Source organism: Thamnophis elegans, chromosome 1 (assembly GCF_009769535.1).
Source record: "Thamnophis elegans isolate rThaEle1 chromosome 1, rThaEle1.pri, whole genome shotgun sequence".
Lineage (NCBI taxonomy): Eukaryota > Metazoa > Chordata > Lepidosauria > Squamata > Colubridae > Thamnophis > Thamnophis elegans.
Genome location: NC_045541.1, coordinates 34,805,179 through 34,822,478, shown reverse-complemented (window position 1 = coordinate 34,822,478; position 17,300 = coordinate 34,805,179). Strand labels below are relative to the sequence as shown.

The following is a 17,300-nucleotide window of genomic DNA, read 5'->3' as shown; positions in this document are numbered from 1 at the left end:
TAGTGATATGAAGGAAGCTGGTCAGATACATATGCTGAGGTTCTCGGTTCTGAAACACTAGAAGAAGAGTTGGAAAACCGATGCCCTCTAAATAACATGGATGACAGATCCCATCAGCTTGGTCTAGTAAGGGTGTTGTTGGGTTAGGCTATACAATAGAAATATTTTGTTCTAAGAGCTTTTTCTTTAAGATTTAGGCTGTATGTTTTTAATAGAGGCTTAAGGGATCAATCTTTGTACACTATCTGTATTTGTTGATACTCCAGGTGGGAAGTGGACAACTTACCGCTCAATGGCCCAGGATACAATTGATGCTGCAGTAAAATCTCATAACCTTCAGGCCGGTCCCTGTAAAACTGTAGGGATGCTCCTGCAGGGTGCAGAGGGCTGGACCCCTACTCTATATATCCGTCTGGTTCAAGATTATGGACTTGAAAATGAGGTGAGTTTGTTGTTTATTCAGGTTAGTAGAACCACTTAAATCTGCAGAATTCCATGCTGAAGGGTATGGATGGAATGGAACTTTCTTGCCTGCTTGTTTGCCCGTAAAGGCTCTCTCTGAAGTTCCATCCCCTTGAATAGTATGGAATAGAGGCAGGGGAATTATTCACCCCAAATGAATGGAGGAGGTTTCTATAAACATGATTGTGAACCATAACAAATGGAGACCATAGGGAGCAAGTTAAATCCTCCAAGTTGTGACTCTGCCCTGAAATCCCCACGACAGTCAGTTGGGGAGTGCTCTGAGGACAGCAAAGTAATCAAAAGAAATGGGATAAAGAGGAAAGGTGATTGAGAAGGACTATTGTAGAAGGCAAGGAGAGGATGAGACAAACACTTGATGGAAAGATAGTGGCAAAAGATTATGTTAATCAAAATTCTTCATATGTTGCCTTAACAGCTCAGTACAGATCTTATTTCATTGGAAGAAGGGTTCTTTTAAAAAAAAGAGAGCATCAAATCTATATATATCTAAAAGCCAAGTACCACTCATTCATCACGAAATCTCCAGAACTGTAAAGCCTACAAACTTGAAATTTGGCACATATGTTCTGCTTAGCTTCTAGGTGCTCGCAAAGAAAGGATTTTTTGAAATGACCATCAGATCTTTAGTATTTCTTATACAGTAATTAATACGCTCTGATGTTAAGGAGTTAGAGCTTCTACTCCACTCCCCACCTGAAAAGAACTCTGTTCCAACTGCTGGTTGCCTCACATTCCATTACCTCAGTTCAAACTGGCAGACGTTCCACTCCTTCACTCAGTAGCGGTCTGGGGCTCTTTACAGTACTAAACATTGGTACCTTACCAAAATGTCTACGCTTTTCACCTATGGAACTACTTCTGGACTCAAGGCGATGGGAGCGATATTCCCATACAGTATGTGTTTCAATCACTGACCACTGAGCCAACGGATTGTGAACCGAATTTCTCCTGCATAGCCTGATCACATAGTTTCGTCGCGATTTATAGTTATCTATAAATCATGTTATTGACCACTTTTTAAATTTTAATTCTTCATAGACTGCATGTTTATTATTATTCTGGACTTGCTGGCTTTTTGCCTTGGATCATCTTGGGTTGGCCTTTGAACCACAGACAAGGGAAGAGCTTTCAAGGATGACTCCTAACAAGATGGAGTTCTCTTCCAAAAGGCCTCAAGTCTCTTAACCTCTTCTCAATTCCACAGGTGGCTCAGCATCTTGCAAATACATTTGGGGACAAGGCTTTTGAAGTGGCAAAACTAGCCCAGGTCACTGGCAAGAGGTGGCCTATCGTTGGGAAGCGTCTTGTCTCAGAGTTTCCATATATCGAGTCAGAGGTACAAACGCTTTGTGATGCTGCTTCTCTCCTCCTCCTTTCCTGCATTCTTGTTTTTGGTTTTTGAAGGTTCTCTTTCTTGCCCTATTAAAATAGGAAACTTCATTCACCTCATGTAATCACCACAAGAAAAGGCTTTTTGATTCTTACTTAATAGCAAATTCTGAATATTTTTACTCTGTCGTGACAGGGTACACCTGAAAGGTACACATGCAGTACACATGTATACCAGTAGGAAATCAGTCCCCACTAGAATCCTGAACCGCTTGGAGGGTGGTGGGGGAAATGCAGAGGAAGGAATCAGTAGTAGAATACCAAGCAGTGGTGGGTTCCTACCGATTCGGATCGGTTCAGCCCAACTGGTAGTAGTGGTTTGGAGGCCTGGGTCAGTGGAACCGGCAGCGACCCAGGCCTGCCGCGCCCCTGAACTAGTTCTCCCGGTGGTGCCATAGGAACTGCCATCTTGTTTTTTGATTCTGTGCATGCGCAGAACAATTTTAATCACATTGTGCGTGTCCGTGCATGAGCAAACCGGCAGTAGTGACTGCCAGAACCCACCCCTGACCCAAAGGTGTTTTTCCAAAAGGCAACTGGACTTTCTTGATTTTTTTTCTTTTAAAATGTTTTGCTTCTCATCCAAGCAGCTTCTTTGGCAAGAGATAAAAGATTGGAGAAGTTTAGACCAGGGGTCCCCAATTTCCAGGCCATGGCCCAGTACCAGGCTGCAGCCTGTTCAAATCCAGACCTCACAAACAGTGCACAAGGGGATGCGCACTCATGCAGCTCCATTTGCCCGAGTGGGGGGTGAGTGTGTGGGCCTGCGAAGCTCCATTTGTGTGAGCAGCGTGTTCCCATCTACTTGCACAAGTGGAGCTGCACACTTGCGTACCCCCACCGCTCACACAGAACCATTCCCTTTCCCCCTCCCCCCCCACTGCTGCAAAGCTGAAAAGATTGGGGACCACTGGTTTAGATATTAAATATGAGGTTAAATCTTCTCCCCCAAACATACATATTTGCTCAACTGTAATTCCAGGTAGGTCACCATTGTAGTCCAAGAAGATAAATGGGGAGAGAGCCTCTCGTAACTGGTGAAAAATTGGTTAAGTAGCCTGGATGTTCTAGAGTAAAAATTGTAGTAAATAATTTCAACATGGATTGTAATCAGGTTACATTGCATTTCAATCCTTTTGTGTAAGTTTCTCAAACCGAAGCAGTTATTCTTTTCAAACCTTTTAGATTGAGTATGCCATCGGTGAATATGCTTGCACTGCAGTGGACATAATTGCTCGTCGCACTCGTTTGGCTTTTCTAAATGTCCAAGCTGCCGATGAAGCCTTACCAAGAATCATTGAGATAATGGGCAAGAAACTGAGATGGAGTGAACAGAAGAAGAAGGTATTGAAAAGGCTCCTGGTTTCATAGTCAGAAAGCTTACGATAATCTTTCTGAGACGTTATTTGACTTTGGTGGAAAATTTGAATAACTTTCTCAAGAGCTGCATAATGGTTCACGTGTCTGTACAAAGTAAGGGAGGCTCATTTGCAAAACCCTGACTCGGCCATAGTGTCCACTAAATGCTGTGGGCTCCATCAAAGGGACTGTCCATATGTATCACTAGTCACAACTTGGGTTAACAGTCCTTAATGTGAACATTGAACCCCGATCCACTTCTTCTTGCTGTAATATACAGATCAGATCCTTCTATGGCATAGGTGACAAATGATGGTTAAAAAATACTGACAAAGTTATGTGTGAGCTATGCCAATCTCCCATGTCAGCTCTATCACACAGTCTTGTTTTGAGAAATGGGAGACACACACACACACACACACACACACACACACACAAACACACCCCTTGCAGGAACCGTCTTCTTACCACGAACAGAACACTTGTATCTGTAGAAAAACCAAAGCCCTGTGCAGATATGGTTGAAGTAAGGAAATGAGTGCACAGAAATTACAGGCCAAGTATTCTCCCCCAGAGTGGGTTTCTACCTGTTCGGCCGAGTAGGTAGTAACTCGGCTGGACACACCCTGGACCGCTTCTATCGGCGGCGGTGCCATTTTGGTTTTTGCGCGGCGCATGCACAGAAGCATTTTTTTGCATATGCGCAGAAGCAACTTTCTGCATATGCGCAGAAGCAACTTTCTGCATATGTGCATGCGCACATAGCACGCATCAAGCGTGTGCCCAAAGCGCATCCCTGAGCAAACCGAGTAAAGGAGGCCGGAACCCCCCCTGTTCTCCCCCACATGTACATACCTATAGTTCTCCCAAACAAGCATCCACAAATGTAGCATTGAGTGAAGCCCTTCACACAGATTGCAGTGTGTGTGCTGGCTTCCACATGAGAGAGATAACTGGTTGTTGCAAAGTACTTTTTTTTTAACCCTCTGTATTTGAAAAGGAGTTCTTGGGTCTTATTCCCGGTCTTTTGAAAATAAAAGATGCAATCTTACCTAGCCTGCATGCTGTGCCGAGGGCTCCTTCGTCACAGCTGGATAGCTGCTTTCAGTTACAGGTGCCTGTTTTCAAGCGCAGGATTTTGAGCATAAAAGGCAGTGCAAAGCAGACAATGATAAAAGGGAGATGGCCTTCCTCCAAATGACCCTCTTTGCTTACTGAGATCATCGAGGAGGTTCACCTACAGTTGCCATGAGCTCATCTGGCTGTCAGCCAGAATCAAGCCAGCTCTTTTGTCGCTCAGGTTCCTTGGAACAGACTCCCGGCATGGCGAGGGGCCTGAGCTTTTCATTAGCTTTTAGGAAGGCATCATACCTTTTTGTACCAACTTACCGAGTCAAACGGTTGATTTTTAATTTCATTTGTTTGCTTGTTACATTTTAATTACTTTTGAAATCCTCTTTCAAGTTAGGCGTCCCTAATCCCCAGGCTATGGCCCGGGTATCAAGCCGTGACCATTCAGAACCAGGCCACACAAGCGGCAGATAAGCACGTTTGCATGAGTAGTGGGCACTTGTACGGGAAGCTCCATTTATGCAAGCGGGTGCATGCTCCTGCCGCTCGCACAAATGGAGTTTCGCGCATGAGGCATGCATAGAACTATCCCCCTCTTTCCCCTCGCCAGTCCGCAAAGCCTGAAAAAGGTTGGAGACCCCTGTTTTAAGTATTGATTTTAATATTGCTTTATGTGTAAACCATTGGGAGTTTCTAGTAGAGAAAGGGAGGGGAGGAATGAAGGAAGGAGTTTGCCGTTTCCAAATTATAGGCTCCTTCATTACCTTGCTGCCTGAAGAGAGTAATCAGCACATGCCATCAGCCTAAAAGAACTAAATGCATTAAACCCAGAGTCTCCTCACTGAGGGCATTCATTGTGCTAAAACTTAAAGGCCATCTCTTGGTCCTTCTGTTTGCAAGCGCAACATCGCTGTGAGTTGCCTGTATGGATTAAGGGCATGATACATCCCTAAAAATTCTTTACCTTGCACGTCTCCCGGGGTAATTATCACTTGATAATCAACACTTGTACAACCAAACCAGTGATCTAGCTGAAGCATGAAATGCTGCCTAATCTTAATTACCTTGTTCACCTTTAAGCACTTTTTGGTCATCAACTGCTGATATTCCTCTAAGGACCAGCAATTATAATTAAAGTGAAAGGAGCCAATAAACATTCCAGCAAAGGAGAAATTCAGAATGTAAATATTTGCTGTTATCCTACAGCTCAGATTGTGTGCTCTCCCCTCTTAGGAGCTCGCAACGGCAAAAAGGTTCCTATACTATGAAATGGGCTACAAGGCACGGTCGGAGCAACTGACAGATCGGAGTGAAATCACTTTATCCCCAGCAGATATTGACAGGTAACTATTAACACAGGGCCAATGGCTACTACTTAGTTTCCAGGGATTTGGATATATCATGAGCATCTGAAAATGGTATTGTCAGCCCTGCAAGTTGAGTTGTGCTAGATTTGTGTATTTGCCATATTCTGGTCCCTTCCTTTTCCCCACTTTGGCATATTTGAATGATATTATCCCCTCTCTGAGAAATTCAAATGTACCATATTTTTCGGAGTATAAGACACTCCAAAGTATAAGATGCACCTAGCTTTTGGGAGTGAAACAAGAGGAAAAAAATCTGCCTCTGCCTCCCAACAATTTGCCTCCTTGCAAGAAACAGCTAATAGTACAGACAATATACACTCTTTGTGGTGTATTCTGTGCACGTGTGCACCTGACCCATAGAAATAGCAAAGAATTGGAGAAATGTACATTATGGCAGTTTATTAATGCCAGAAAGTTTTTTAAAATGTAGTTACACTAACTCCTCCCAATTATTTAAATAGATCTACTTCAAACATGACTAAGTTAGAGTCTAATTAGACAATTAGGACACTGTTACATTTCAGACTATACTTGTACAGAATGCTGTTACAATTGATGTGGCTTTCTGGAAGTATATGTTATTCTCTGCTATTTAAAAGAAGATACAATAGCACTGGGTATCTTCATCAAGCATTTATTTTAAAAAGCTTCTTCATTTTGTTAAGTTGTCTAGAACAATAATAAAGTAGTCTTTAAAAAGTAAGTCTAATAATTTGAACATTCTATAGGCATTATAGTTATTGACTTATCTCCTTGCAGCCAGCAGCCTGATTAGCACAGAAAAAAATCTGCCTCTGCCTCCCAGCAATTTGCCTCTGCAGAAACAGCAAGTTTCACTTTCAATTTCAGCATGGGCCTCCCAATCATCAGCTGTTTCAGGCTGCAGGGATTGCCATAGCCTCCACAAGCCCAGGTTGCTGCAAGGAGGTAAATTGCTGCGAGGCAGAGGCCAAAGGGTGGGGGGCGGCGAGTGGGTGGGGCTACATTCAGTGTATAAGAAGCACCCAAATTTCACCCTCTTTTACGGGGGAAAAGACGCGTCTTATACTCTGAAAAATATGGTAATTGTATTTTATCCTGGGTCAGAAATAGAGGCCATTAAACCATTTATTTGTATGTTTGTCTCCCTCCTTTGTTATTTTTACAAAAAACTCAAGGCAGCGAACATATACCTTCCTTCACCTATTTTCCTAATGATGGGGGAGGAAAGAGAGAACACCTGGTGCTAAAATGTATGTTGCTAAGCAAGGCAGTTGTTAAGTGAATCACACCTGAATGGCTATAGGCAAAAAATTTTTCCCACCCATCACTTTAGTTTTGTTTAATTTGTCCATGCCAAGATTGGATTTGGCTGTCCTTGGGTGTAGAAGCATGTTTTCTCTAGGCTTCTCTTTGGCTTCTGCAGTAGAAATAGCATTATAAGAAGGAAATTTTGTGGGAGTGGAGGTGTGCATGGATCAAGACGGTTGAGAAATCCTTTACACGTCTAAGAGCGGTTTTTCTTTGCTGGTTTAAAGCTGCTTAGGCAGTATGTATAGATTTTTCATGTGTTATCTATATTGCAGGTATAAAAAAAGATTCCACATGTTTGATAAAGAAGGCAAAGGTTTTATTACTATATTGGATGTGCAGAGTGTGCTACAGGTAACATTTTACTTCATTATTATTATTTTAATTCATCAGAATTTCCTGGCATGATATTAATAGTGTGTTGTTAATCCAGCCATGTGAGTTTTTTCTCCTTTTCATATATTTTAGAGCATCAACCTTCAAATTAATGAAAGTGCACTCCATGAGATTTTGAATGAAGTGGATTTGAACAAAAATGGGCAGGTTGAACTCAACGAGTTTTTGCAAGTGAGTACTTTTAATTTATACATGTATATCTATATCAATCTAATATAATGGTATAAAAAAACCCTCGCAATACTCATAGTGTTCAGTTCATTAATATTAGAAGGGAAAATGTACAGGCATTCATTTCTGACAGATATTATTCAAAAATGGAAACCACATCTTAGTTGCTGCAAAATGGAAAATATTTCTTTGATTCAGTTAGAGCAAGGGTGTCAAACTCGTGGCCCGCAGGCCAGATGTGTCACATGCTGGCCATGCCCAAACAGAGTGCAGGGGACTGTGTGAGCCTCCCTCCGTCCCGTTTTCAGCCTGAACTGCCTCTATCGGCCAAAACGGGGCATGGGGGTGGGGGCTCGTTTTCACCCTCCATGGCCTCCTGCAACACTGCCAGTCAGAAATGGCCGTGGGAGGTGGGGGAGACGCACGTGGTCCATTTTAGCCAGCAGAGGCACCATGGGGCCAGTTCTTTGATGTTCCCAGGCCGGTCCTGTGAGCCATATTTAAGCACCACGTACCTTGAGTTTGACACCCCTGCACTAGAACATAATACATATCAAATGTATCCATATTAAATAACATACACCTTTTATGCTACATTCCCTATTAGTTCTGTTAACTTGCATGTATACTAGTTATGAAGTTATTAGGACAGATAGGAGAGAGGTTCCTATATTTAATCTGAGTTGATTGTATGGCGCGAGGCCTCTGCAGTATCTGCACAGTATTATTATAAAAGTGTGAAAGAAGAAGAAGGAGAAATGCCTCAAATACCAAAATAAAAGTAGTAAAATGATTTTAGGTCACCATCTGGAAGACGTAAAGATTCTTGACTTTTATTATCTTGTCAGACTTTAATAAAAGTTGACCTCGGCCTTGTATTTTGAATCTTTGAAAGATTCCTATAGCAGTAATTATCCAATCAGAGGAAAGTATAGAATCAGTTGCCCCTGAACTCACTTGTGGCTATTATTCATAGTGCTGCTACTCAGGATAGGAACTTTTAATGGTTACACCCAGATTGGGTAACTTTTCTTTAGTATGGTTGTAGCTAGTGCTAGTATTTATTTTATTGATTGATTAGTCCTTGTGCCATATCAAAGTGCAGAGATCCAGAAACAAATTATTACCAAAATTTGATAAAAGGAATTTAAAATGGAATTGGAGTAAAGTACAGTCTAAAATGAATTGGAATAAAATACAATAATTTAAGATGTAGATAAAATATGATAAAATTATATTTTGGTGTCACCCCTACAATCTACCCCAATCAGTCCCTGATACTCAGATCTCAACTGAACCATTTTATTTAAGTACTGTGCTGTGTTAAATGTTATTTTCAAATTCTGGCCGCACATAAGGTAAGTTGTTTTGATAAGGGATCCTAATGGGTCATTCATTTGGTATATAGACCAAGGTACCTGTCTCTAACCCTCTTATACAGGCAACAATCAAATAGGATGTAAGCCAGGTCTTCTACCTCTGCCACTTCGCAAATGCAGAGACATCCATTGTAGGATATAGAATGGAATGAATGAATGAATGAATGAATGAATGAATGAATGAATGACTAAATAAATAAATAAATAAATAAATAAAAAGGGCTGGTATGGCATTGGGTAAAACATTGCATTTTTTGCTTTCTGAATATATTCCACATTTTAAATTTTGAATTGCTCCAGCAATTTCTGCCTTTTAAAAAAACAACCAATTTTCACCTTCCTTCGCTCAACCAGGTTTTTTTCAGTGTTGTTCTTCACTCCTATTTTTAAATTTCACCTGTTAAAATGGGTTATAAAACAATAAGCCTGCATTAAAAAGTAGCAGTTTAAAAAAACCCTGTAAAAGCAAGAAAAGAGGCACGGCAGCATAAATTCACCTCTAAGTTCTAGGAATAGAAACAAGTCTCCAGATGGTGCCAAAAACTTGGCAAAGCTTGTTGTAACCGTACAATTGGATAATTCTCCAAACAAGATGTATATAAATAATTATCTCTATATTGAAGTTCTGTCCTGAATTGGAGTGATACCCACAAGTGGGATCATCAGAAATAGGAACAATGATTTACATTTTCTTCAGAGAAACCTTTAGGTCATCATTTTACTGAGAAGTTTTTAAAAATAAGTCTGTAAACCACTACAATGCAAGTTGGAGGGAAATTTACTCTGCTAAAGCCAACAATGTCCTATGTTGAAGAGGCACATTTTCTAAATGCGGACAAGCATCTCTCAACCTATTTGGCGGAATCTATTCTGTTTATTTTCCTGTGTTATAAAAAACGGTTTTGCACCAGTGAGGGGCAGGAAATTCTTCTATAAATTGCACTCTTGTTACTGTTTGGTTTAGCTCAAGTCTTTGCCATGCACTGTATTCTCTCTAAGCGCAGCTATTTAAATTGCTGTGTATCTCTCCTTATCTCTAATGATATATGTAATTTGGAATACTGCATCCCGTTTTGGTTATCATGACATAAAAAAGATGTTGACGCTCTAGAAAGAGTGCAGAGAAGAGCAACAAAGATGATTAGGAGCTATAGAGGAAAACATATAAAGAACAGTTGCTGGAATTGGGTATGCTTAGTTTAATGAAAAGAAATACTGGGAGTGACAAGATAGGGGCTACCACAAAAAAAGGAGTCAAGCTATTCAAAGCACCTGAGGGTAGAATAGGAAGCAATGGGTGGAAATTAAGCAAGGAAAGAAGCAACCTCGAATTAAGGAGAACTTTCCTAACAGAACAATTAATCAATGGAATGACTTGCCTCCAGGAGTTTTGAGTGCCCCAACAATAAAGATTTTTAAGAAGAGGTTGGACAACTATTTGTCTGAAATGGTATAAGATTTGTGTCAGTCAGAGATGGTGAGACACCAAAACAGAGATGGTAAGACACCATCAGCAAAGGCATGCAAGCTGCAGGCCTGTGCCCCAGAGATGCAGCTTACCGTGCAAAGTGGCATTCAATGATCCGAAAAGCGGGCCATGCAGGAATACACTAGGAACAAGTAGTAGTATATAGAGTTTGCTGCTTGAGCAGGGAGTTGGACTGGAAGACCTCCAATGTCCTTTCAAATTCTGATATTCTGTTATTACAGTAAGTGATAATGATTATTCAACTGCTCTAAAAAAGGTTCAGAAAACAGGCTGCTCTTTTCTTTCTTTCTTTCTTTTTCTTTCTTTCTTTTTTTTTCTTCTTTTCTTTCTTTTCTTTTTCTTTCTTCTTTCTTCTTCTTTTCTTTCTTTCTTGTGAACTTACATGCTAATACACCTTTTCATAAAGAAGAAGAAAGAACAGCATTATTTTCACTATCGAGGGCATATCTCATCCATGCACAGCAGAATAAAAACAACTAAGTTCCACTAATGTTGAACTCTACCACTTTCTTGTTTTAACTCAGCTACTTCTTGCCAACGAACAAAAAAACGTGATCACATTCTTTACGATAGTAGAATTCGAAAGTGTAAATGATGTATGTAAGTGTGACTGTTGAGTTTTAAAGTATTTTTTTTTTAAATCAAGAATTGAAATTTTGGTTCTCATTGAAAGAGCAACTTTGCAATCTGAGAGTGTTCCTTGATCTTCATCCATTGGATTTGTTGCTAGCAAATTGCCTTTGACATCTTTACACAGTGATGTCGAGGATCCTTTCCCTGGTGATTTGGTGACTATTATCTATACCTTAATTCCCTCTCATCGGTACTAGAATATGCCCTACATAGGACTATACCTGAAAAATGTAGGAAAGCTACAATTGGTGAAAGATTTTATTTGTTTACGTCTCAAACTAATATGGCCACCCATTTCAAAAAAGCAAGTCTTGGTAACAAGGTGTACAATGCAGCAACTAAGCTACTACGGTACAGCCATAATGTTATGCCTGCATTGAAAGATCTACACCAGCTTCCAGTTGCTTATCGGTCACAATGTGAAATGTTTGGATTGACTTCTACAACCTGGAACAGATTGGAGATTGACTGTGTGAATGAAGGACCACGTCTTTCGTTATAATCCGTCCATTTGCTAAGATCTTCGTTGGCTGAAGTAGATTTCTTAAGCCACATTGGAGGCAAAAATACAACCAATTGTAATCATAGTGATCCCAGTTCTAGATGTGGCAGTCTGTGATTGTCAAATACCAGGAAATGGAGAAGATCGACAAATGAACAGACAGGAAGTCAGTGATCAGGGCAGGGAAGAAAGAGGTATTCAGCAAAAGCTTGCAGTCCATTTTTACTGCTAAACCATCCTGCTTTGGTGATGACATTGGAATTGAGCTATTCGGCATCACTTGTCCTGTAAACTGTTCCATTATTCTGTGAATCATAGGGGATAATTTAGTGTGAAGTAGAACAAAAGAGCACGTGCCTGTTTCCCCTCCCCCTTAAAAAAAACCTCCCATGTGGCATGATACACATTTGAAGGCTGTAGAGAGACTTGGAGAATGTTTCCAAGTGTCCCTTTGACTCCTTTTATGCAAGCAGCTGCTTATTTGTTTTCAGTTGTTCGCCAGGTTTATTTTTGCAGAGCCTTTCTTGGTCAGGTTTTTCAATTGACTGCCAGGTCCTTCCTGCGCTGTGGCAATGATGAATGCAGAACATGAGATAAATTAATGCTGGGGATTTCAGTCCATGTCAGCCCTTTCTTCACTGCATGTCACGTTAAACAAACAAGATCAAGGCAAAGGAAAACGGTAATTGTCTCTCTCAAGATGGGCTGCAGATAAAAGCACTGTTGAATCTAAATGCAGAAGTGTGTGTGTGTGTGTGTGTGTGTGTGAAGAGAGAGAGAGAAGAAAGAAAGAAAAAAAAGCACTCTGAACATTTTTAGATCACTTGAAAAATCTGTTGTATGATTTAAATCATACCAATTTCATGTATATATACATATACATACATACACATACATACACATACATACATACATACTACATACATACATATACATTGATACATATCCCTCACCTAATTGTATGTTTATTTCTTATTTATTTGCAAGGCTCCCAAAGTATAGATTTACTTTTAAATATTTTTAAGAGCAGTAGTCTCACTTCATGGCCACGTTTCAACCTCCAGGCTTGCTCTCCAATCTGTTAGCTTTCTTCTCAAATTCCTTAGGGAGAGCACGATGCTGGAAAGATTGCCATATTTGTTTAAGAGGGAGCTTATTTGAATTGGCTGTAATGTAAGAGAGAGCCCTCCAAATACGTGGCCATTAACTTCTAGGATTCTCGGCAGAGGCCATGTTGGCTGGGAATTCTGGGAATTGGCCCATCCATCTGGAAGGGCCCCAGATAGGGGAAGGCTGGTGTAAGAAGTGAAAACTGTTTATCCTGCTGTCTTATTTCCGTGGAACTGTCTTTCCTTAAAAAGATGTCCAAAGATGTATTTATGTTGCTGCTTCTGCTGTTGTAGTTGAAACCATTTTTATTCTGTTACTTCGGAGGGGGGGGGCGGGAAATGTACATCAGAATGATTTACATATCAGTCCCTACCCTTTGATTTTACAAAGCAGAAGTTAACAATCCAAAAGGAATACTGGATTTGAAATAAAAATAAACAGAGAGACTGAATCTATATTATAGGGTGGTTACTTTTTGTCCGCGGGGTACAAAAAAAATGACTCCTTTTGCTCCCATTTCTGGCAAACAGGTAGATGGACCAGCTGTATCTTGGTCTTTTCTTTGCAATCTTTTATGTGCAGGAAGTGAGGGAGTTTTCAAGTCATTGGGCCATGTATAATGTTGAAAAATTAAGGAAACTGGACCACTCAATATCAAGTTGGTAGAGATATGACAAATTATAAGGAAAAATGGCTTCTAAGCAGGGATATGGAGATAAAGGTATCATCTAATAATGCAGTGACACAGAGTATTGACCATAAAGCTTTCTCTATCTTGTCTCTTTAGCTCATGACTGCTATTCAGAAAGGATATGTATCTGGAAGCCGGCTTGCCGTACTTATGAAAGCAGCTGAAGAGAACATTTATCAGCGGGAAGTGATTTCAGTGGACCGGAGTTGTGGTGGACTGTGATGTGGGGGGCCTCTTACAGCTTAGAAAAAGGTGTGCCCCCTTGGTTGCCTCTTTCAATGCTGAAAAACATTCCACTGCTTTCAGACGTCTCTGCTTCTCTTCACTCTGAGCAACTGTACAGAAAGTCACATTGTGCAGCTCTTCTTTTTATATTTGTGCGAAGAGTCTACTTGACTGGTGGTGAACTGGCTTTCTCTAGAATCCATGGCCAACAAGACCATGAAAAGGAGAAACTGTCCACCTCCCCACCTCCCCTCCCCCGGGCTAATCCCGGGAGTTGAACACTCCAACCAAGGCAAGGGATCCAGGTGATAGCCAGGCATGAATGTAGATTTCTTTTTTGCATTTATACAAAAGCAAGAGTAATTCCTCTCCTCCATTCTCTTTCTGCCTTTTGATGCATTAATCAGGCAAAAGTGGACAATGCCAGCATGCCTTTCATATCTTAAAAATGGACTTTTTTTGGTTAAACCTGCAGATATATTTTTCCCCTCCCCACCCTTTCATAGAAGTACATTGTGCTAAATATTCATCGCTTGCCTAGAACTTTGGTACAAACATTTTTTATAATGGCCACAGTCTATTAAAAAGCGCATGCCATAAAAATGAGTGATTTATCATGGAGGAGAGTGGCTGCATTTAGAATATTCATAGACTGTATCCCAAAATAGAAGTGTAATGTCCAACCAAGGAATTGCAGTGATACAATTGTATTTTAATAAGAGGCTATGTGGGGCCTAATTCTTCAAAAATGTCCTAAACCCAAAAAGCCAGCATAAATAGAAAATAAACAAATCCAATGGTTCTTGTTACTTTACCACAGAAAGAAATTGCCAGTCCTTCCCTGGTACCTCTTGTGTATATAAAAAGAGAGAGCTAAATCCTGTATCATGTAGGTGGTTTGACTTGGCTCTGAAATTCTCAAAGAAATTTTAAGAAAAGGGTATCTAAAATCTGACTTTATTTTGATAGGTGCCCCATAACTCCTCAGAAAAATAGTGAAGAAAATACTAAACAAGATTACGCTAACTTTTTTTTTACTAGGAATTGCAGGTTCAATTTTAGGATATTTTCTTTAAAAAAAAAAACTAAAAACTTTTACATATTGTTAAAATCATTTTAGGGTAAACACCCCTAGTATTTAGGGTAGGAAATCCTTCAGAATACAATGATAAACTAATAGCAAATCAGTAGAAAGTTTGCTTTTGCTATTTGGAAAATGAAATTGCAGCAAAGTAACAAACCTAAAAAGGAACAACGTCACGTTACTGTGGAAATTTTTGTCTTTGTACCTCTGATGGCATTGTTCATTTGTTTGTTACCGATTTTAATAACACTTAATATTCCAATGCAATTTATAGATCAGTAAGAGCTGTGGTACCTGCAGACCAAATTCTTCATTTACTTATTTAGCATTTCAGTGCTGTGCATTTCTTCACTCTTGAGAGCAGTCTCTAGGAACTGGCCCTTCATAAGGCCTCACTATCAAAATGATTTAAAATTCAGAATACTCTATATTCAAAAGTGAATATATTAAGGGCATCTATTGTTAGAAGCAAACATTGCTATATAAAACAGTCCAGCCATTAGCATGAAGCACTCCTATTTTCTATTTAGAACTTTAGGCAGCATTGATGGGAAGGAACAAGGTCTTCATAAAGAATATTAAAAGGTAGTATTCTAAAAAACACCCTCTAGCAAAATTCTCTGCAGACCATTTCCCATGTAAGTTACTGCTATGATCAAGAATGTCAGCCCTATGTTTTATAGGTTAAGAGTAGAGGTGGAAGCCAAGCAAGATTCTCATCCACTCTAAGCCTGGAGCACTTCAGAATGACTTGGATAGAGGTCTTAACTGGCCTGCGCTTGACAGTGGGGAGATCTCTCTTTTAGCACAAAGAGTTGGGGTGTTTTTGTGGCGAATCTTCTCTTCCTCCCCCACCTCCCATCGCCAACGTATATTGGATGCTTTTTACATAGCACTTTTCAATTTGTTCCATTTTAGCTTAGGCCAAGAAATGCTAAGCCTTAACAAAAAACTATTATAGATAGCTTTTCTAAGATTGCAGAAGTGTGGAGAGGTCCAGAAAAGATGTTGAGGTGCTGATTGTTACACATTTAATTAATAATGGACGCAACATTTTTCTACATTTGAGGCAAAAGATTAATGGCAGGTTATCAAGAGCTCCAAGTGCATCTCGTCCATATGAAACACCTTGTCCATTGGAAACATTAAGAGTTAAGCAAGCACCCAAAATGAAGTGAGCTGAGGATCATGGGGCTGATATATGCTGAGGATCTACCACAGTTCTTAGGGAAGAGTTTTAATGAGCATTTGAGTGTTCACCTTTACAGATAGACTTCTCTGATAACCAGAGGTTGGACTAATGTCTAATGATTGTCCTTAACCCAATAAAGGTCTCTTCACATGGCCTGTCATGTTTTGCTGTTGATGCCATCACACCCTGATCAGGAAGCCATGATTTCTTTTATGCATTGATTTCACCTCTAGGAGATGTTTTAGCCAACACACCCCTCTGCTTCCCTTGGGCAGGGAAAGTATTATTCCCCTACATCATTTTACAGTGGCTCAAATTCAGTTAAAAGTAGACTCTCTACTTGGTTTCTTTGTAATGGGTTTTCTTTGTATATTTGGGAGAGAATATATATGAATGTATAGGAAGCACAAAGCTCCTTTTTGTATAACAGTAATTTAGTGTGATACTACTGTACAATTGTTTCGAAAACAAAGAAATATAGGAGTAGGCAGTTCTCTAGTGGTTGTGTGTGTATGAATAGGTAAGCACACATATCTATGCATATATGCATATGTATACATATACATATACCGCATGTTTTTCCATCTGGCACTTTTATGTATTGCGCTGTGTTATTGTTCAGGATTGGACTGTTAATACTGTGTTTTGAGGCTGGGTTGTCATTTTTATAACTGTCTTGGTGTTTTATTGCCATTATTATTACTTTTGATATACAGAATGAGCTGCATGCATTTATAGAGCAATAAGAGGATGTATTAATGTGCCTTGTTTTTAACTGAATAAGATCTGAAAGCATGAATCAATAAAACTGATTAAAATGGTCCACTCGTTGGCATTTTGATGTTAGTGGCAGTTACGGAAATAAAGTTGATTAGCTCGGAAACCCCACCCCCAGCTACCTTCCTTTTTCCTTGATTTTTTTTTTCTTTGCTTGTGATTAAAAAAAAAGTTTAAAACAATCTCTTAAACCTCAGTTTTAAGAAATGATGTGAATTCTTGACCTTAACTTTATATCTAGAAGGACAAATTAAAGAGAAGCCTGTCATGCAGTATTAATAATGGATATTGTCATTGTCATGTTTTGTTGCTGCTATAACATTCCATCCTCCTCCTCCCTCCTCTTCCTCCTCCTCCTCCTCCTCCTCCTCCTCCTCCTAAGCAAATGACGGATTGTCTCCTGGTTAGACTTTTTAATTTTTTAAATTTTTTTCATTTAACCACCTCTCCTCAGGTGCCACGTTCCCAGCCCACCCTGAATGAATTTTATCATGATTAAAATCAATAGAAATAAATGGAAAAGATTACATAATCCATTTTGATCATCTTACATGTCAGGTTAGCCCAGAGTCGCCAAATCCTGACAAATGTTCTGACATGGAAAAGGCCATGTATTTTCGGTGAAAGTAAATCAGCAAACCTGTTTATAAATTTTTAATGAAAATGTTATAATTGTCGCATTCTTTTAT

At 39.8% G+C, this 17,300-nt stretch overlaps 1 protein-coding gene across 2 annotated transcripts in view; it reads left to right on the top strand.

The window, feature by feature from the left end:
* The window catches only part of GPD2 (glycerol-3-phosphate dehydrogenase 2), a 95,076-nt gene extending 78,421 nt beyond the window's left edge, over positions 1-16,655 (top strand). The window contains exons 11-17 of one of the 2 annotated variants that reach the window (XM_032223876.1): positions 267-442; positions 1,691-1,822; positions 3,061-3,222; positions 5,539-5,648; positions 7,238-7,316; positions 7,431-7,529; positions 13,430-16,655. In XM_032223876.1, coding sequence (XP_032079767.1) covers positions 267-442; positions 1,691-1,822; positions 3,061-3,222; positions 5,539-5,648; positions 7,238-7,316; positions 7,431-7,529; positions 13,430-13,555 — 884 coding nt within the window. In that variant the 3' untranslated portion in view covers positions 13,556-16,655. Of the gene's footprint in view, positions 1-266; positions 443-1,690; positions 1,823-3,060; positions 3,223-5,536; positions 5,649-7,237; positions 7,317-7,430; positions 7,530-13,429 lie in introns of both variants that reach the window. The other variant, XM_032223885.1, reaches the window with a different exon arrangement.
* The last annotated feature ends 645 nt before the right edge of the window (positions 16,656-17,300 follow it).